This window comes from Seriola lalandi, unplaced genomic scaffold (assembly GCF_002814215.2).
Source record: "Seriola lalandi dorsalis isolate HSWRI2012SDOR001 ecotype SW California unplaced genomic scaffold, Sedor1 jcf7180002054351, whole genome shotgun sequence".
Lineage (NCBI taxonomy): Eukaryota > Metazoa > Chordata > Actinopteri > Carangiformes > Carangidae > Seriola > Seriola lalandi.
In genome coordinates this window covers 120,656-140,256 of record NW_019524904.1, presented here as the reverse complement: position 1 = coordinate 140,256, position 19,601 = coordinate 120,656, and the positions used below count along the sequence as shown (strand labels likewise).

At 39.0% G+C, this 19,601-nt stretch overlaps 1 protein-coding gene across 1 annotated transcript in view; it reads right to left on the bottom strand.

The window, feature by feature from the left end:
- Window positions 1-2,387: 2,387 nt before the first annotated feature.
- The window catches only part of vipr1b (vasoactive intestinal peptide receptor 1b), a 49,831-nt gene continuing 32,617 nt past the window's right edge, over window positions 2,388-19,601 (bottom strand). Inside the window, exons 7-13 of the mRNA XM_023407871.2 lie at window positions 15,246-15,399; window positions 15,040-15,100; window positions 14,862-14,934; window positions 11,710-11,801; window positions 10,906-11,035; window positions 10,252-10,293; window positions 2,388-6,104 (exon numbers count right to left, since the gene is read on the bottom strand). Of these exons, the coding sequence (XP_023263639.1) occupies window positions 5,913-6,104; window positions 10,252-10,293; window positions 10,906-11,035; window positions 11,710-11,801; window positions 14,862-14,934; window positions 15,040-15,100; window positions 15,246-15,399 (744 nt within the window). The 3' untranslated portion in view covers window positions 2,388-5,912. The remainder of the gene's footprint in view (window positions 6,105-10,251; window positions 10,294-10,905; window positions 11,036-11,709; window positions 11,802-14,861; window positions 14,935-15,039; window positions 15,101-15,245; window positions 15,400-19,601) is intronic.

The window sequence follows — 19,601 nt, the reverse complement described above, 5'->3', positions numbered from 1 at the left end:
CCCCCCCCCCCCCCCTCGTAAGTCTTTGTCTGGAAGAGAAAGTCAAGCATTTGTCATCATTCATTCATCTAAGAGGTAAGTGTTGTGAATTACAACCAAGTACTGCAGCCAATCACAACCACAGAGGTCATGAAATCAGTGATATACCATGACTTTCTCCTGCAGCTCTGCCTTTGAAAAGTGGGCAAACCTCTGATCAGCATGACTCGCGGCCGCAGATCAGATCACATTTGGCAGACAACCTCTCTTCAAATCAGGAGTCAGTTTCTCGGAGTTGGTGTGAGGACAGCGGAGGTGATCAAAGCAGCCTCTTAGTGGTTTGGACGGAGCTCACTTGTTTGCTCAATCACTCGCCTTACCAAACTTTCCCTTATTTGTCACATGAATATTTAACTGATGTCATGAATATTGAAAGATGCTCAAAGGCAAGACACCTGTCTTACATTTTAAGAGTCACTGAGAATCTGAAAATAACTTCTATCTTCTCTCTTGTCTGCGTCTGTTTAATGAATTCTGACAGCTGGTATCAGACACTTGGACCAAAAGTGCCAAACGTCTGATTACAAAATATACAACAAAGCATATTTGTATATTTTTGATCAGCACATTTCAACACATGGTCCTCGGGGTTGATGTTTTTAATATATATGCAGGCATTTTTATTGAGAAAATCTAACCCAACTCTGGAAATCCCTTTATTTACAATCATTACAATTCCCATAAATAGTTAATCGTATTATATGCATGCTCATTTCCACTTCATGGAAAGAGCTAATGAAACATTAGACCCAGGAGCGGCTGATTTGAGAAACCAGGCATGGCAGGGTGCGTTTGTTAATCTTTTTACAGCACATGGCTTCTTGCCTTGGCTGAATCCTGTCCTCTTCATGGTGCTGAGCACAGCCAGAGGTCCTCCGTACTCAAAGGCAGCAAGTGGACCAATACACATGAGGAACAACATACGGATTATCTCAAATAGCTGCACTTTCAATACACCAAAGCAAACCCAGCAGGTTAGTCATACCTGTCAAATATTGTAACTGAAGTTCAACTGACACTGGGAGGAACTGGAGCAAGCAGATTTGATTTCTGACCAATGGACAAATGATTCATTTGCTCAGTGGATGATGAACTACCGAGATCTTTAACTTTATTAAATGCATAAAATGCTGTATTACAAGTAAAAGATCTGCATTCAACATTTTACTTGAGTACATAAAAGTGACAAAGTGTACTGAAAATATCAAAAGTAAATGTACCGATTGAAGAAAATGACCCCATTTAGAGAGTTAGAGCGACTATTGTTAAAGCATTTTCTTATATTGTAGCTGCGGTGGAGCTAATATGGATAAATAATCTATATTAAACTGAAACAAGAAATGTCAATGAATTTGGGAGTGACAGACAAGCACATGTTTAGTAGTGGTAACAGTTTGTGCCTTTAAAATATGGTGGTGCAGTAAAGTCAGACAGCTTTATTGTTTAGTAGTTGCAACTATAATAATCATTATTTGATGAATGTAGTGGGATAAAAGAGTACAAAGTAATACTTCAAGTACACGTAACCTACCTTAAAGTATGTGAATAAATGTATTTAGTTACTGTGCATCGTTGATTTCTGCAGCACTTATAAATGATGTTAAAATGGTTATACTGGCTTTGCAGAGTTGAAAATCTGAAGCTCTGAAAGTGTTTTTTTCTTTTACTTCTTCAGAAATTGTCTATTGCTGTTGTCTTTTTTTTTTAGGGACATTGTGACCTGTAGCAGCACACAATCAAGTGAAAAAGTACAGTCAGTTATCAGGATAATTATTTCTGTGAGTCGAAGTGAGAGTTTTATAAGCTTTTGAGCTGTCTGTTACAAACATTTTGTTTCCTAAAGAACCTAATGTGCTGCACTTTCTAATAATATTACACATTAATATCAGCTGGAACCTCAAACCGTCTGCTTTCATACTCGAACTACGCATTTTTAATCAAATCATCATCTGTTTCTAAGCTTTACATGAACAGAATGCTTGTTGAGGAGGCATCGACTGTGAAATATAAATATTTAAATGAAAAAGACCTGAATGAAGCTCGTTGAACATAATTTTTTCAGTAACAGAAATTGGCATAAACAACCTGAGTGTTGAGCTTTAAGTGAGCATCTCTGGTACTTGAATAAAAAATGAATCAGCTTTGAGTCCCTGTAGAAGAGAGCACTTAAGCTTCAATTAGGCACCAGCACGTTATATGTTGCATTCATTGAAGAAATTAAAACTGTTCATGGTCCAGAGTTTTATAGTAATGATGAGATCATTTTACCTTAAAAGACACTGAACACACAATTGAAGCAAAGTATGACGTGGACTTGGAGTATGAGGATAGAAAACTAAACTTCTGCCTTTTTTGTATATTTGTAAATAATTTATTTCATTCAGTTTGAGTGAAACAATGTCAAATTGTTATGCAAGTTACATTTTCCGCCACGGTAACACTCTTTACATACACTGTACAACAAAATTAATAATGATAATATACAAAAACAAAACTAAAAAGTGGTTTTATGTGTACACATCTGTGACTTTAAGCTAATAAATACTTACAGTACATTTGTAGCTTCACAATGGTATGCACTGCACCAGTGTTACAATATAATTCAATTACAACAAACCAAACAAATCAACCCTCAGTTCTTAAATACACACCACACAATATCCAGTTTTTAAATAAACAAATCTATATTACACATATTTCAATACTGAATAGTTACTGTAAGTGCACATTAGAATGATTGTTGATTTAATGTCCCTTTTTAATATCATCTCACTGATACACAACAACCATGCCAGGTTACAAAAAGACTTAAAAGGTAATATCTAGCAACAGTGGCTGAATTTTTAAAATACTGTATACGAAACCTGTTTTTTTTCATACGTACAAATCTATTTCACCATCATGAGACGTACATTGGCAAATTCACACAGTTACATACATTTTTACTGACAACAGAAGAAGGGCACAGAACAATTTAAGGAATTACAATACAAGAGGAATACCCTTGTTGTAAATCTGAAGCTACAGCTAGCAGTCGGTTAGCTTAGCCTCGCACAGGGACTTTTCATAGGTAGAAACAGCTCGCCTAACTCTGTCTAAAGGTAACAAAAGCTCAGTAATTAACACATCGTATCTTATCATTAAATCTGTACGAAAGCCTGAGTGTAAAAACGAGTTGTGGTTATGCGTTTCACAGTTTCTTGGCCAGGAACAATTAGCTTCCTGACAACAAGACTTCACAGGAAAGAAATATGACATATTAATTTGTGTGCGTTGTGTGCGCATTTCAGACAAAACTAGGCTAGCCATTTCCACCTGCTTTCAGCCTTTGTGCTAAGCTAAGCTAACCGGCTGCTCGTTTCAGCTAAATATTTACCCTGCAGACATGAGAGAGGTATCAGCCATTTCAGCTAACTCTTGGAAAGAAAGCAAATAAACATTATTCCAAAATTCTTTTAAGCTTTTGTTACCAACCAAACATCAAATATGACTTTGCTCTTTGTTTCCTCTTCATCCTCTCTACTCCTCTTCAATTTCACTTGATTCAGACAGAACGTGAGGAGAATTTTGAATTGAATACAAAGTCAATGTTACAACGCTATTGGAAGCGAATTCATGTCCACGAAAGTTGAAAAATGTTTCAACTTGGTGAAAAATCATATCCCGGGACTTATTTTGAAACTGTTCCATACCCGTACAGAGACAAGAGGAGAACAGAGAGAGCCTGGAGGGAAATAACAAAGAACTGGGGATTCTGGTGAGTTATGAGTTCAGTCAGAGGCTGAGCTGAACACCAACACAGAAACACGCTCCCACAGATATGGTTGGTGCGTCCATTGCTAGCTAGCATACAGCTAACATCTGTACAGTTGGTAAAATACATTGGCTGTTTAGAGGAAGTAAATACAGTCTATCCAGAAAATGGCAAAATTAGCATGAATGATGCAAGGTGAAACTTTGCTTTCCTTTGTGTTGGAACACACCTTTAGGTATGACCCCGTAAATCAGCAGTGGGTTGAGATGATGTTTTTTTTGCAGGTAAAACTGGACTGAACTGGATGTTCCCTGTTGCACAAACATTGAAGTGACTAGTGTAACCTTGTTAGATGAAAAGACCGGTGACAGCACCGTTGTGACGGGGCCAGTCATCCTTGTAACCTTGTTTTGCTTTTACATACATACTGTCAAGTTCAACCTCCTTCAACTGAGAAATTTGAACCTGGCACGTCAACGCAGAAGTCAGGAAATATTTTTGCACAATCAAAGGATGCTGGAGTTAAAGCTAATGTCAGTCTACCAAAGCATCAACAAGAAAGGTTCTCGTCAAACTGCATGTAATACTCTGTATTATGAATCCAAGGACTGTTTTAAAATGCAATGCAGGGTCTTCTATTAAGCTTTTATGCGTGACAATAAAACACAGGCTGCTACATAAACAAGCTTGTACAAGAGAATTTTATGTACCTGAAGCGGCATTAAATCTGACGTTGCACTAACATGAACAAAAACAATTACAGTGACATATTACTGATATTGTAGCCACAATGCAATCAGTATGGCACAACAGTCCATAGTAATTTATTATACTTTACACTGTATACTTACTGTACAATGGTAAATGACTCCGGACAAGTAAATGTAAACATTCGAGGACTGAATTGCTTAAAGGCATTTCCTCTCCACAGCTGCTTTTCAGCCCCACAGCCAGTGAAGATTGGATTGAAAGTGTCACTTCAAAATACTGAAACAGGCACTTGTCAGCGATCAGCACAAAACTGCCAGAGTGCCTCAAATAATAAAACACATGAACCTTACCACAGGCTCAGAGTCACACACAACAAGAGGGAAGGCTGTACTGATGAAATGGAAGGCAAAGGGCAATCAGTCTCTCATGAGAGTGATAGTGCAGAGAAGGGCATTTGTACTCCAAACCCATCGTTGTGAATCAGCGTCACACTGGTCACCTGGTCTGAAGCCGCAACCATTTGGCATGTATGGAAATAAAGTGTCCTGCTGGTTATCAGCCAGTTTTTCTTTTCCTGTCTTCCTACACAGTGAGGAAAACAAAATGTGGCACACTGATTTGTTCTTTTTGGTTGCCTAAACAAATGCTTTAAAACATATTGTGCTCAAACACAAACCCCATAATGCATTCCTGGTACTTTTCTTCCACTGTGATGACAGTGCACACACTAAGAATATAAATAACAGGACTTTGTGTTAAAAACCATCAGCTCCCTCTCTTCCAATGGTTGTGTCTTTGCACCAGCCTTGATCATTTGAAGCTGCGGGAATCCACTAAGTGATTTTTAATCAGCACATAATTACATCAGATTGTGTGTCTGCTGGTGGAGTTCACATTTGGATCCCTCACCTAACCCCATTAATATGTGACATTTTGCTTTGCCCAGTGTCTGAGCACCCAGGGAACTTAATATCAATTGACCAAATGAACCACAATATGACTCATAAATTCACCTGTACAGGGACACTGAGTCATGAAATGAAGGACAAAGATTCAATGATCTGCATTCAAATGTGCAGAAGCTGTGCTTGTAAAGCAATGCATTTGTATTTTTGTCACTTAATCTTAAACCTCTTTTTTTTTTTTTTAAATAAGCGTGGAGATTAAAAGCTGCTTAGAAAGTGATTACTGTCACACTGTCGTCTAATATCTTTTTTTTCTCTGTGCTGTCATCACTGTCCTTTATCCCTGTTACACTCAAGCATCACATCCTCCACTAGTGCATGTGTTAATGAGAAAGTGTGTGTGTTTTTTTTTCTTCCAGAGCTTACATACGTTGTGTCCTGCCTGATGTTTGGCACGAGAGTATTTTGAACAGCATGTACGTCTGTATCACCGTTTGCGTGAGTCAAATGCTAGACAAGTCGTCATGACAGGAGGAGGAACCCCGGCGAGTTTTCGGGCTGCATCGTGTCAGCATGGTGATCTGGGTGCTGAAGTTGTTGCTGCTGCCGATAGACGGGTGTTGGTATTTGGTGTCGGAGGTCATGTATCTCTGCAGGTGCCACCTCCGCCATTTCCTCTTGATCTCTCCTTGGACCTACGATGGATTAGAACAGTAAGAAGTCTGAGTAGCAGCTTATAATAAAGCCAGTGATTCACCATGTAATCTTGTACCTGTTATATAAATGAGGAACCAATAAACCAGGCATAGTTTTAAAGAAGGGGGGCGTATCTGTAAAATGAGTAACTATGACCCACATTAAAAAGATTAGAGTGAAAAACTGGCAGCAGAGATGCCATTTTACAGTGCATGTACTGTGAATTATTTTAACAGTACATTACTGTATAATGGATTACAGGATAACTGACTTTTACTGTAATTTTAAAGGTACAATCTATCACTTTTGCATTTGATTCCTACAAATCCCCAAATTAAAAAAAACAAAAAAACAAAGCAAGACAATACACATTTAACAAAATATCGCTGTAGTTTATTACATGTCCTGAAACATTTGTATTACAAAACCGACAAGGTACTGCATAACCATATTGGAGAGAAGTCCCCAATAAAATCCTCATAAGCATAACCTCATATGCTGAAGTATAACAGCATCACGAACAGTGTAACAGAACTATCACAGTCTAGCATGGAAACAAGTCTTTTGCCCAAGTGAATGTGAACTGCATGACGGCAAAAGTGAAACGCAGAAAGAGAGAAGAGAAAGTGACCAGTGAGCGAGGATGAGGATACAGAGTTTGGCTGGTATCCTCAGTCACCAATGACGAGTGCCTGTAAGGCAAACGAACAAACAATAAAAAAAGATTTAGCGAAACACGACAATACTTGGCTAATATGACAATGTCATTCAGTTTAAATGAACAGACACAATAAAATGTGTTTAATCTGGTTTAATAACAATAACACTCTGACTCACCTCACTTCTTTATCATCGAGGAACACTTTAGTAAGTCCAGGTCCTCACTTGCTTCTGAAAAATCTTCCCGTCCTTCCCATTTGTACGTAGTTGTACAGTCAACTCTGTAGTAGCACAAGTAAACACAAGTTAGCTACATCTTGACACTGCAGTGGGCGAGTAATGTTAATAAAGTTAACTTTACTGGCTGTTGCCTGCCTTCAATTGAGTATCTAAGGATACTGTGCCTTATTTACAGAACTGTTTAATGAAAAAGGCTGGAAACAACATCTTTGCTGTTAGCTAGCTAATGTTTCTCGCACTACAGAACTTGTATTTGTACCAATTTTAGTAATCTAATGCAATGAAAGAGACCTAATGAAACTTTATCTGAAAGCTCAACAGTTCAATAATCATGCAGAGAAAACAAAATACCGGACAATGCTAATTAAGTGAGATAAGCATAATGTTACCTTCTTGGCTGAAGTCTGTGGGAACGGTTTCCATACTGAAGCTGTACTTGCGGAAGTCAAGCTCAGAAATAGCGAGACGCATCTTTTCATTCAAAAATGAGCTGCATGAGAAGTTCGAGTAATAAAAAAATGTTCTCGCCAAAACAGAAACATTAGCTCACAATAATCAGACCTCTTTGAGGTGGTTTTGTGCATCACTTTAGCCATTTTTTGCGGTTATTTGTCACTTTGTGTTTGCCTCTCTTTGTAGCATTTTGTGTGTCTTTGTAGTCGTTCAATTGACTTTCCGACCAGAAATGTGAACATACAGAAGCTTTGATCCAAGGGCCCTCAGCCTGTACACCCAGGAAGCCCATTCAGTAATCCATCCATAATACCAACAAGCCAACTGCCTATCACCTTGTGACTCTGGTGGTGGTAGTGATGGGGGGTGCCCTTCCTCTAAAATGTTCAGTTGTTACTCCATTGTTCCCCATGATCTTGTTTTCTTCCACAGCAGCTACATTTAATTATTGTGAACCTTTTTTTTCCCCCATTTGTATGTTTCTTCCACTGACCTGCATAAGACAATAATAATACAACGCATAGCAAGTTCATAAAGGCTTTGGGATGTGTTGTTTAGAGCACATGTTCCTCTTTCCATGCAAAAAACAAAAACAAAAAAACTGCCTAGTACCTAAGACGTGATACAGTTTACATTAAACAGAAGAAGAACTAGGTTTTGCATGGCCAGCAACAGCAACCAAAGCTGAAGAGCTTTCCAACTCTGTGTAGGAATATGAAAAATAAGCTCCCACATAAAGATTACGTTTCATTCTGGTAAGACAGAGGAAAGGGAACTAAAACGTAAAGGGACCTTCTGCAGCATGAAAGTAGAGGGAGCATTAGCATTGCCTCACGAAGATGATAAGGCACTGAGGGGTGATGCAGAGTTTTTTTTTTTTTTGCTCTAAATCTGGCAGGTTTTACTGTACAGAGTAAAGTTATTATATTGGATGTATGTCTACGTTAAGCCGATTTTCAAATCTGTTGCAAAGCAGTGATTTGAAAAGCTTTGCAAAAGATCTTCTTTTTCCCATTCAAGCCTCATTCTTCTGAATTTTCAAAGTATGTCATTGATGAAAATTGCACTCCATGACTGCATTTCGAGAAGTTTGAAGATTCAAATGAGACAGATTAAAAAAAAGAATGTATCCATTTACTTAGTATAATTGACCCAGACTGTGCTCTTGCAGTTTTGGGCTGGTCTGAAAACTCCCTAAAATGTCTAATATTCTGTATGTTTTTCCCTAAAAAGTGTTATTTTGTTTTAGGAAATGGCTCAATGTTCAGACCTGACATTAACATGTGTCTAAGGTGATCTGATCACCGGTGGACAGCTCTCTGTGCACCAGTTCTCACCTGGCCTTTGCAAGGGTCTCTATTTGCATCTCGAGATAGATCGGATTGGATCTCATTCCCCTGCTCTATATGCAAATAAACATCTATGCTGTTATTAGCAAATTGGACTGTGACAGATGGGTCCGTGTTCAATGTGTTTGTGCTTATCAGAGAGAGAAACAGAGAGAGAGCGGGACACAGAGGGGCTGAGAGAATCACTGCACTGGGCACAATGAAATAAGGTTTTAGCTGTTTGAAATAGTAATATTTTCAGTTCATGATGAAACTGTGGTGGGACTTATTAAACTGCGTCAGAGGACGGCAGTTGAGTAGGTGGTCATTCAATGCGGCCAAGGACGCATGTGTGTTCACACAGCTAAAAGAATGTGACCACATGTGGCCGAGACCACCTCTGAATGTGGTCTGAGTGATTGGATCTCGAATGTATCCTCAATGCATCTTGGGTGCGTTCACACCTGTACATGTAAATGCCAAGTCTGACCAGGGCCGACGATATGGTTTCCTGTTTTTATTTAGAGGAGATTAGATACTCCACATCTGGCTCAGGCAGTAAATTCGCTGGTGTCCCTTTATTGATTTTATCAGAAAGCAAAGTGACTCGGCCGCAGCTAAGTGGTGTAGGTTGATTTATGTGTCCCTCTTCAGTCTGGCTTAATGTACAGTCCTTTTGACCAGCCTTTAAAATCATTCCCATTGTACATTTCTGGACTGTGATAATAATCCCAGCCTGTGTGGACACTGGAGATGAGGCATATTTGGCCTTGCATGAACAATTACTTACTACTTTGGTAAGCTTTTTAAAAAAAAATTTTATAATATGTTGGTGGGTGTATTGGAGTATTATTCTTGCATAATACATATGTTTATGCCCTTTGTTTCTTTTTGTTTTCATAGATAATTCCTGTAATTTCTGTCTTTTGTTGATGATACATTCCACATGTTTTGTTGTGGACTGTATACCACTCTTGAGCCTCCATTGATTTAAAGACTACACCACCAAGACACAACACCTAACAAAGGACACCTGGAAATTGCACCTGATTAAAATTCAGGCAGCATAGTGTTAAGGCTTGCCATCCGGCCCATCACTTTGATTCAATCTGGCCCAGCGCTGGAAACATAACTAATCTGCCCACAGAGAGCCTCTGCAGACATCACTGAATAGCTCCCTGCCATAAAGGATGTGCTTTTTACAGCCCTCCCACCCTGCAGGCAGAGCATAGAAAATATACAGCGAGGAGCCCAAGGCTGGAACGACCAGCGGTGGTGACGCATACCCACAGCGCCATCCACCTTTCAGGCCTGTGTGTGTAATGGTGAACCGGGGGAGCCACGGAGAAACTACATTTTCTGGGAATTACCACAGCAGCACTGTGGGCTATCTCTGCATGGGAATCTTGACATATAACAGTGTGTGTATGTAAACTGTTTACATCACTGTGTGGGGGGTGCCTACCTCTCCGTTGAGGAAGCAGTAAAGGACTGCAACCACAAAGCCCTAAAAGGGGAAGAAAAACATAAATAAGAGAGCTGTCATGGTAAAAACTCCAGTTAGACTTTACAGCTATTTGCTAATTTAAGAATAAAGTGTGGCATTCATGAGACATAAATGGATTACACTAACAAAAACAATGCATACCATGCGATGGCTAGTTTATAGTAATAATGATAAGGTGGGATGAGAAGAATGATGGGAGGAATGTGCTGGAATAGTTTCCTTGGTTTCCAGGCGGCCTGTAATGCAGCTGTGCTGTCGAGCTGCACTCTCCATCATTCCTCATCCTTATGTGATGAACTGAAATAACACCGGGGGCTTAAAAAGGTAACACTGCCACTGCATCGGCCAGCAAAATGCCTGGAGACCTGCCACAATTTTCTGCCAGGGTTTTGTCAATAGTCAAATAATTTTACTTTGGACCCAAAATGGACTTCTGTTTCAGAATTAAATAACCATTTTTTTTTTTTCAGTGTAAGTTGACCTTCTGGGAAAATATTTCACAAAAGGCATCCAATTTAGATTCTAATATAAGAGTTCAAAGTGAAATTTGCAAAATGTAAAATGTAGCATTTTGTTTTTCTAATCACTTGTTCTTAGAAAGTGATATCGTACCTGAAATGACCCTAGAATCAAGTCAAAAACTAGCCGCAGCTCAGTCTTCACTTGCTCTGGGATGAATGCAAACACAATAAAATTGATCCCAAACAGTGGAATCAAAAGCAGCGTTGATTTCGCCAGCCTCCTGAAACGACAAAGGAAAAAAAAACACAGTCGCATTTCTCCCTCTGGTGAAACCAATTTTAAATCTGTCTCTACATGTGACAATAATGAAATGCAACTCCAGAGTACTTTTCATTTTTACATTTCAACTCAGAGGAGTTGGATGGACGAGAGATGGAAAAACGCATCATTAAAAATATCAGTGGGAAAATAGCTCATGCGTTGCAGCTGGCTCTCCAACACAGGAAAAAAATCACTTAAACACACAGAGCACTATATCTCTGCATAAAGCAGCTGCCAGGGGGAGACTACAGTGTTCTGAGCATCACATGCTTAGTTTTTCTTTTCTGAAGTCTAAAAGGATTGGTCATCCTGTATTGCTCTGAGCATATAAAAGAGTTAAAGGGAGTCACAGAAAAAGAAAAAAAAATTAAATTTACAGCACCAGTTGTACCTACAGGACAAATATATGTATTTTCATTTCAGCTTTCTTTACTTATTCAAGATAATCTTCATTTATTCTGTGAGTGCAGTTCACTTTCACAGATTGTAGACTGAATTCAGCCCAACACAGAAAACTGTTTAAGTGGTGTAGAGGATTCACAATGTCCTTAGATGGATCAATAATATTTCATCTTATCTCAGCTGATGAATATTTTATTTTACATCATGAAACAGACATGAAATCATACTCACGAGTACTGGTTGGACTCATTTCTTCCGATATCTGGGCAGTTGATCTTCTGGCGTAGTATTCGAATGATGCAGATGAAGAGAATGAAGTTCATCTGTGGAGAATATTCAACTGTGAGGAAAGTACAGGGGTATTTTACTGTGTAAAAGGGGTTTAATGCTGCTGGTTAATGAAATATTTCTTTAAAAATATTAAATTTTTCCAATATGATATTCCTGGATGGAAAGAAACTTGTACTTCTCCTCTTTATGTTTTCAGTCAAATCAAATGGATTTGGGGGAACGTTTGAGAAATTTAGCTCATAGAAGCCAGATGCTGAATTTCATCTTGCTCTGATTGGATTGTAGTGCTGCCCTGTGGGAAAATGAGCATTTCTAAATTGTTAATTTGGGTTGGACCTCTGAACCGGCAACACATCACTCACATCATGATGCACTCACAAACATCACTCAGCAGCTGCAGAGAGAAAGAGACAGAGCGACCTGACAGCCCGGCCGCTCATGCTGATCCTAATGTGAAATAACACAACTGAACCTGCTTTGTCAACAACTGCTGCAAGGAAACAAAAAAAAAAAAGAAAGACAAAGCAGGACCTCAGCAGACATCAGTAAAGGATGAGAATTTGATCTCAAAGATTGTTTGCTTTGTGTATACCATAAAGTCTTTTTTCAAATCTGATGGCGCAAATACTGAATATCAGGTTGTCAATGTAATAGTACCAATAATACCACCCACTATCATGTCGGTGGGGTAAATATGAAGCTAAAGCCAGCAAGACTGGAAATGGGGAAAGAGCCAGTGAGGCTCTGTCCAAAGGTAACACAATCTCGACCACCATCTCTGAAGTTCCCTTATTAACCAGTTATATTTCATTTACTGTAAATATGTAGATGCTTGGTATTTGTATTCCCTTTAAAGTTTGACAATGCTTCTTGTGGTTCTTATGGTTTCCTTGAATTTTCTTGAAAGGAACTAATATGTTACTCTAAATTTTATTTAATTGGTATCAAGAATAGGGAGAATGGAAACATTATTCAAGTAGTACAACTGCTAAATTCAAATTCATTTCCTAGTTAATTTAATTTCCATAACCTAGAGTCCAACAAAAAAGTCTACTAAAGAGTAAAAGACGGTCCACAGTCATGCTAGTTCTGTCAGGCTATACCTGCAATAATATTTTGAGTTGACCTTAATGCTAATACAGCATGCTAACTTGCTCAAAGCGACAATGCTAACATGTTGCTGTTTAGCATATATGTTCACCTTCTCAGTTTTTATTATGCTAACATTTGCTACGGCATTGCCGGCCCTAGAGCCGTGCTAGGCTAATAAGAAAATATGCAAAGAAATAAGAATACAATTGAATACATATGGAAAATAAAGCAAAATTAAATGGTTTTTTGGGGTTAAATGAAGCATCTCTTTCAAAGAAATTATTTCAGAAAAAAACAACTGCTTAGAAACTCAATGAAACTAAAAAAAAAAAAAAAAAAAAAAAAAAAAAAAAAAAAAAAAAAAAAAAAAAAGAGCTATTGTCCCTGTAATTGGTGCCAAATTTAATAGTTCTATTAGGAAATTTCCAAGAAAATCAATAGGAAATCACAGATGTGTATTATACAGCATTAATAACGCAGTGCAAAAATGCTGGGCTGGATGCAGTTCCTGTACTATAAGTAATTTTTCCTGTCACAACTTAACATGCTCCTCTGTAGCTTCTCAAGTCAGGCTTGTTGAACTCATCTCTACCCTCCTCTTCACACCTCTCTGAAAGTGTCTTCTTTTATCACTCCTCACACATCCACAAATTTGTTCACACGCACACAAACACACACACACACAAACACACACGCACACACACACAAACACACACGCACACAAACACACACTGCAGAGTGTCAGTTATTTTGAGAAAAGTATGCTAAATATGAAGCCAGGAGCCTGTTAGGTTATTTTTGCACAAAACAAGGGTAAGCAGCCAGTCAGCTTCAAAATCTAGCCACCAGCGCCTCTAAAACTCACAAATACACACATTATATCTTGTTCAGTACAAAATGGAAGTATTGAACTGATAAATTGTGGTCTTGTAGGGGTAAATGGTCAAACTATTTCTTGGCTTGGAGCAGCGACTCCGTACAGATGTTTTTCTACCTTTGGACAGAGCTAGGGGCCGTTTCCAGTCTTTGTGCTAAGCTAGGCTAACTGGATGCCGGCTGTAGCTATTTGTGTAGACATGGTATCAGCCTTGTCATAACTTGCTGCATGAGAGTGAACAGCCATATTTCTCAAAATATCCTATTACAATATTAGCGTGAGCCAGGAGGCAGTTAGCTTGGCTTTACATAAGGTCTGGCAGCAGGGAGAGACAGCTAGCCTGATTTAGCTTGACCTTATGAACCTCATTAATTAAAATGTTATAAGTTGCTTATTTAACCTGTACACAAAGAGTTTCATGCTTCTTCTTGGAAAAACAGCAGCTAAACTGTTTCCTTGCTGCCAAGATCATTGCCTCTTATGACAAGCTCCATATTTAACACACAGATATGAGAGTGATATTGATCTTCTGATGTAACTCTGGGTAAAAAAAAAAAAGAAAAGCAAATAAGGGTATTTCCAAAAATGTCAAACTAGTCCTTGAACATCCAAAGTAAAGCAAAAGTCTGACTATGTTTTGGTGAATCAGACCAGTGCATCTACGAACATCCCTGTCTTCAGCCTCTCTGTATGCGGCTGTCTGATGATGATGATGATGATGTTTCTGTAGAAGCTGTTACTGTGTTCAGAATGGGAATGGAGGGAAAGACGGCAATGAAGATGCAGTAAAATGAAGTGGATGATGACCTGTCAGTCAAGAAAGACTTGATGGAGATTCTTCTGCCAACTTTGCAAAGTGAAATGAGAACTCTGAGGTCATGCTAACCTCTCATTTGCACTGACATACAGTAGGACTACCAAAAAGATTTGCAGCTCAAAAGCATTCACATAAATTACACTGACAGTTAAGTCTGGGGTGGATTGATGATAACTGACACGTTTTTCTCTCTCACTGGCAATTGGTTTTACTTTTGGAAAAGTCTGACTTGGGAGCTCAGTGTGCCTAAATGTTGATGTAATAGAGTTTGAGTGATAAAAAGGTGCTTAAGGCTTATTAACTTACCAGGATTGATGCTAAAATAGGAGTTTTAATGATCCACCAGAACACATCAGTGTTCTCTATTATATCCCAGCATCTGGTAAGACATGAAACAATATTCATGTACAATATGTGATGATGCAAATCACAGCAAGAAAAACCTTTAGATTTCATGCTGCCAATTCCCTGGTGTTTTTCTTACCCCACATCATTGTAGTAAGCTTTAGCGATGCTCCAAGCTGTGATGAAAATTGTCGGACCTCCTGGGAAAAAATAAAAAAAAATGCACAACAAGGTTATTACTGCATTCCAGCAAAAAGGGGTCACAACCTGTAGTCAGTCCTTCAGCGGACAGTTAGTGTGGGGACAGCAGAGACGTATAAAGGCACAAAAGGAAGACATTCTCACCCCAGCCGATCAGAATGTAAGCCCAGAAGTACTTTCTCTCCGAGAAGAAAGAGACGGCCAACAATGCGTGAAGGTAAAGGCCTTCTACCAGCAGCCAGAAGAAACTGGCCATAATACAGTATTGGAAGAACACAATCACTGCTTTGCAGCCAACCTGGCGATGGACAGAATACACAAAAGCATAAATTACACAATTATCATCTGAGATACACAGATGGATACATAATGAATGAGAACAAGATTTCAACAAAGCTATTAAAGTGCCATTTCATTCTCTTCAGTGACAAAAAAATTGAAAAGGGGAAAAACTCATAGAAATGCATGAAAAAATTGGAGCAGGCTGCCTGTATTCCAACTTCAAAATAAAAATGACAATTAATGTCTTCTTCGTGATTCAGCCGAGCACTTCAACACAAACACATGCATAATCAAGTGAAACAGCAGGGACAGAGAGTACCATCAACAACAGTGTCTCACGTAGTAAACTGAGGGTAGCACAAGTCAGCTGATATGACTTTGTGCATGTGATTGCAGATTAAATCTGAGGCTCCAGCGAACAATAAATGACAGTCTAATATTAAAAAACTTTCTACATTGAAAAAGTAGTTTTTATAGTCTAACATTAGCCTAAAATATGTCTAATAATGGTAATTTCCTTAGATAGCGTTTCAATGAAGGTGTATGATGAATGAGTCACATGGAAGCAATGCAGTGCATAAAGTCCAGCAGATACAGGTCAGAAGCTTCAGTTAATGTCCACATCAAACATCAGAATGGGGAAAAATGTAATCTCAATGACTTTGACCGTGGTATGACCAGACGGGCAGGTTTGAGTGTTTGTGAAAACTGCTGATCTCCTGAGATTTTCATATACAACGGTCTCTAGAGTTTACCCAGAAGGCCAAAAACAAACAAACATCCAGTGAGCAGCAACTGTTTGCCTCAGCAGTTCTGTTGATATGAGAGAGAGGGAGAGAGAGAGAGAGAGAGAGAGAGGGAGAGAGAGAGAGAGAGAGAGAGACTCAGAGCAGAAAGGCCAGACTGGTTGGAGCTGACAGAAATGCTACGGTAACTCGGATAACCACTCTTCACAACTGTGGTGAGAAGACAAGCATCTCAGGATGCACAACACGTGCAGAGGGCCATGTCAGGATCCACTCCTGTCAGCCACGAACAGAAAAGCGAGGCTACAGTGGGCACAGGCTCGGCAGAACTGGACAGCTGAAGACTGAAAACACGTCCTGGTCTGATGAATCTCTGAATGAATTCAGCTTCAACAGCATAAATCCACGGACCGAACCTCCCTTGTGTCAACAGTCCAGGCTGGTGTTGGTGTGGGGAATGTTTTCACGGCACATTGGGCCCCTTAATACCAATCAATTATAGTTAGAGTATTATTATTAGAGTATTGTTGCTCACAATTTAGCATCTTCTAATGGCTACTTCCGGCATAAAAAAAAAAAAGCAAAAGCCGTCTCTTATCGGATTTGTGAACGTGGCGATGAGTTCATTGTACTTCAGTGGCCTGCCCAGTCACCAGACTTGAATCCAGCAGAATGTCTTTGGGACCTTGGTAGAACGGAAGATCTGCAGCAAGAATGAGCCGCTGAAAAATCTGCAGAAATAACGTGACGCAATCATGTCAACATGTGTTTCCAACATCTTGTGGAATTCATGCCATGAGGAGCTGTTTTGAGACCCAACCCAGCATTAGGATGCTAATAAATAAAGTGCTTGGTGAGCGTATTTTTGACTGATAGTAAGCATCCCAGTGATATAAGCCACATAGTTAGATGAATGTAAAATGTAAAATGTAATCTCTTCCCAAACCAGAGGAAGCAAAGCCAGCAAAGTAGTCCAGCAGATATTTAAGCGCGTGAGGAAATCTGAAACAACCATGCAGGATAATACGATCAGCTGTACTCTGGTTGGCTGACTGCACAACAGCACAACCCTTCCATCAGGACGAGTGAATTCATTCAAAATTCAGTTTGCTCTTTTCGAACGCAGAGCGGGGATCCTGCTGTTGAAACTGCTCTCGTTAAATTCGAGAAGAAAAAAAAAATCGTTCATTTACCAGATGCAAGACATGGGATGAAATGGGAGGAGAGAGAGAAAAGGACATGTGTGTGATTGAGGATGGACTGATGCACGTTATGGACGGAGAGATACGGACAGTAGAGCACACATGCACAGATAACAAAGATGTGATTAAAAGCTTCTTTTTTTTCTTCTTCTTCTTCTTCTTCTTTCAGACTGAGCTCATCCTCCTCCCACAAGCTGAAACAAGGACAAACAAGTCATGACATAACGCTGAAAATGCCACACCTCTTACTTCGACTTGGAATGTGTCACATGACAAATGAACTCCAGCGAAATGCCCGAGCCTCTGCAGAAGAGGGGAACTCTTCATGAAAACATGAGCATCAATCATCACTGAGGCTGAAGAAGTGGACGTCAAACTAGCTTCTAGTTTAGTACACTGATCTTTCAGCACTTTCCTGGGATAACACGGGCATCTCGGTACATGTTGTGGCCATTAAAACTGATTACAGAACCATGCGTATTTAATGGTGTGGTTGTAATTAATGACAGATTATGACATTAACTCTAGTACAGTATTTAAATAAAATCTAGGGGTACCTTTGTGTATTATTTCCATTTAATGCTACTTTACAGAGCTTTACAGCTCCGTTTCAGAGGTAAATATTGTGCTTTTTATTCTACCACATTTATTTGACACCTGTGGTTACCAGCTCGCACATTAAAATGATTTTTAACCTATGAAGAGCTAAAATGGATGCATTGGGATGGACTTAACTACAGCATAAAGTAGCTAGTTAAAGCTATAAAGTTGAAAAACTGCTGCAGTCTAAAGAAAACGATGCATCAAGTGATTCAATTTTCTTTCAGATAAACTTAAGAATTAAAAACTCCCTTCATTCTCGCAAAGGCGAAAACACAGGGCTCTTTTTCTTAGCTCATGAAATATTGACATTTGAGAGAGATACCTGGTTTTCCCAGGACTCAGGACAGAAAGAAATACTGCTGACAGTAATAAGAATCCAAGTGAAAGCTCAGGTTTCATCTGCCAAGTAAGTACATTTTGCGTTTAATTATTCTGTACATTTATTTCAATCGTGCCAGACTTGAACTTGTAATAAAGTATTTTTACATGGCGCTACTACTCCTTTTTTTAATCATCAACAATTCATTAAACTAATATTTATTACCACTGATGCATCTAAATATTGATCTTTATATTTTACACACAAATCAGAAGTACTTCTAAAATAATAAGGGCGTAATAGTCAACACCAGAATACAAATGACATAAAAAATAAATGATGAAAAACATGTTTGTCTTTGTACATGCAGTGTGTTTATATAACGTATGCGGTAATGTACAGAGGAAATGTTTTAGTCCAAACATTTAAGAACCACATATGGTAGGATGTGGGAATTTATGACATTTCTTTGCATATAGATGCTAATTTATCCGCCTAGAGGAAAGTCTAGTAAAGTAAGAGGCCACTGTATTTGCGCACAAAGGAGGAAGCTGGGGAGATTTCCACTCTCTGCCCAGCTGAAAAGTGCTGTCTGAATCATACTGGCATCATGGGGAGATAAGGAGTTCATGTTATTACTATACTTTTACTTGAGTTAAAGATCTGAATACTTTTTCTACTGTCCATATTAGGATCTGCTTAACCATGCGAGCTACATTTTTTTTTTTTCTCCCAAGTGGAGAAAACTTCCTCTTTTGGCATGTTGACAGAGAATTTCACACAGAACAGCCTCTTGTAGAAGGCCGGTAAGTTTGCGTGTTGAATCAAATACACCTGGGATACTAGTTTACGCAACCGAGGAATGTAGCTTCCTGTCTTGTTTTGTTTGGATCCACTTCTTCAGCATAGAGGTAAAGTTTGGGACAGCTCATTAAAGCAGCTGGTAGTGAAGCTGACAGGGATTTTGTAGCCTATGTGAATGGATTCCCGCTTGGTATGTTGAGGGGAGGTAAATGTCTGAACCTTTTCTGCTGGTTGTAATGCGTGCAAATCAGAGCAAATTGTTCACCGGAGCTCCATTTGAAAAAAGCCTTCCACTGGTAAAATGTGGATGAATGGTGAGATATTTTGCTACTGGAAAAAAACACAGGGAAAAAGATGGATTTGAATAAACAGGCCCGTGCACACACGCACCGTGACAACCGCACAGGTACCGTAAATAATGCATTTATTTTGATTCAAGCTTCCCTACAGTGATTATATCATGAATTAATCTAACGGATTGCACAGGCAAACATGAAGCTATACAAGAAGGGTGATGAACCAAGCATGCAGAACACCTACCCCC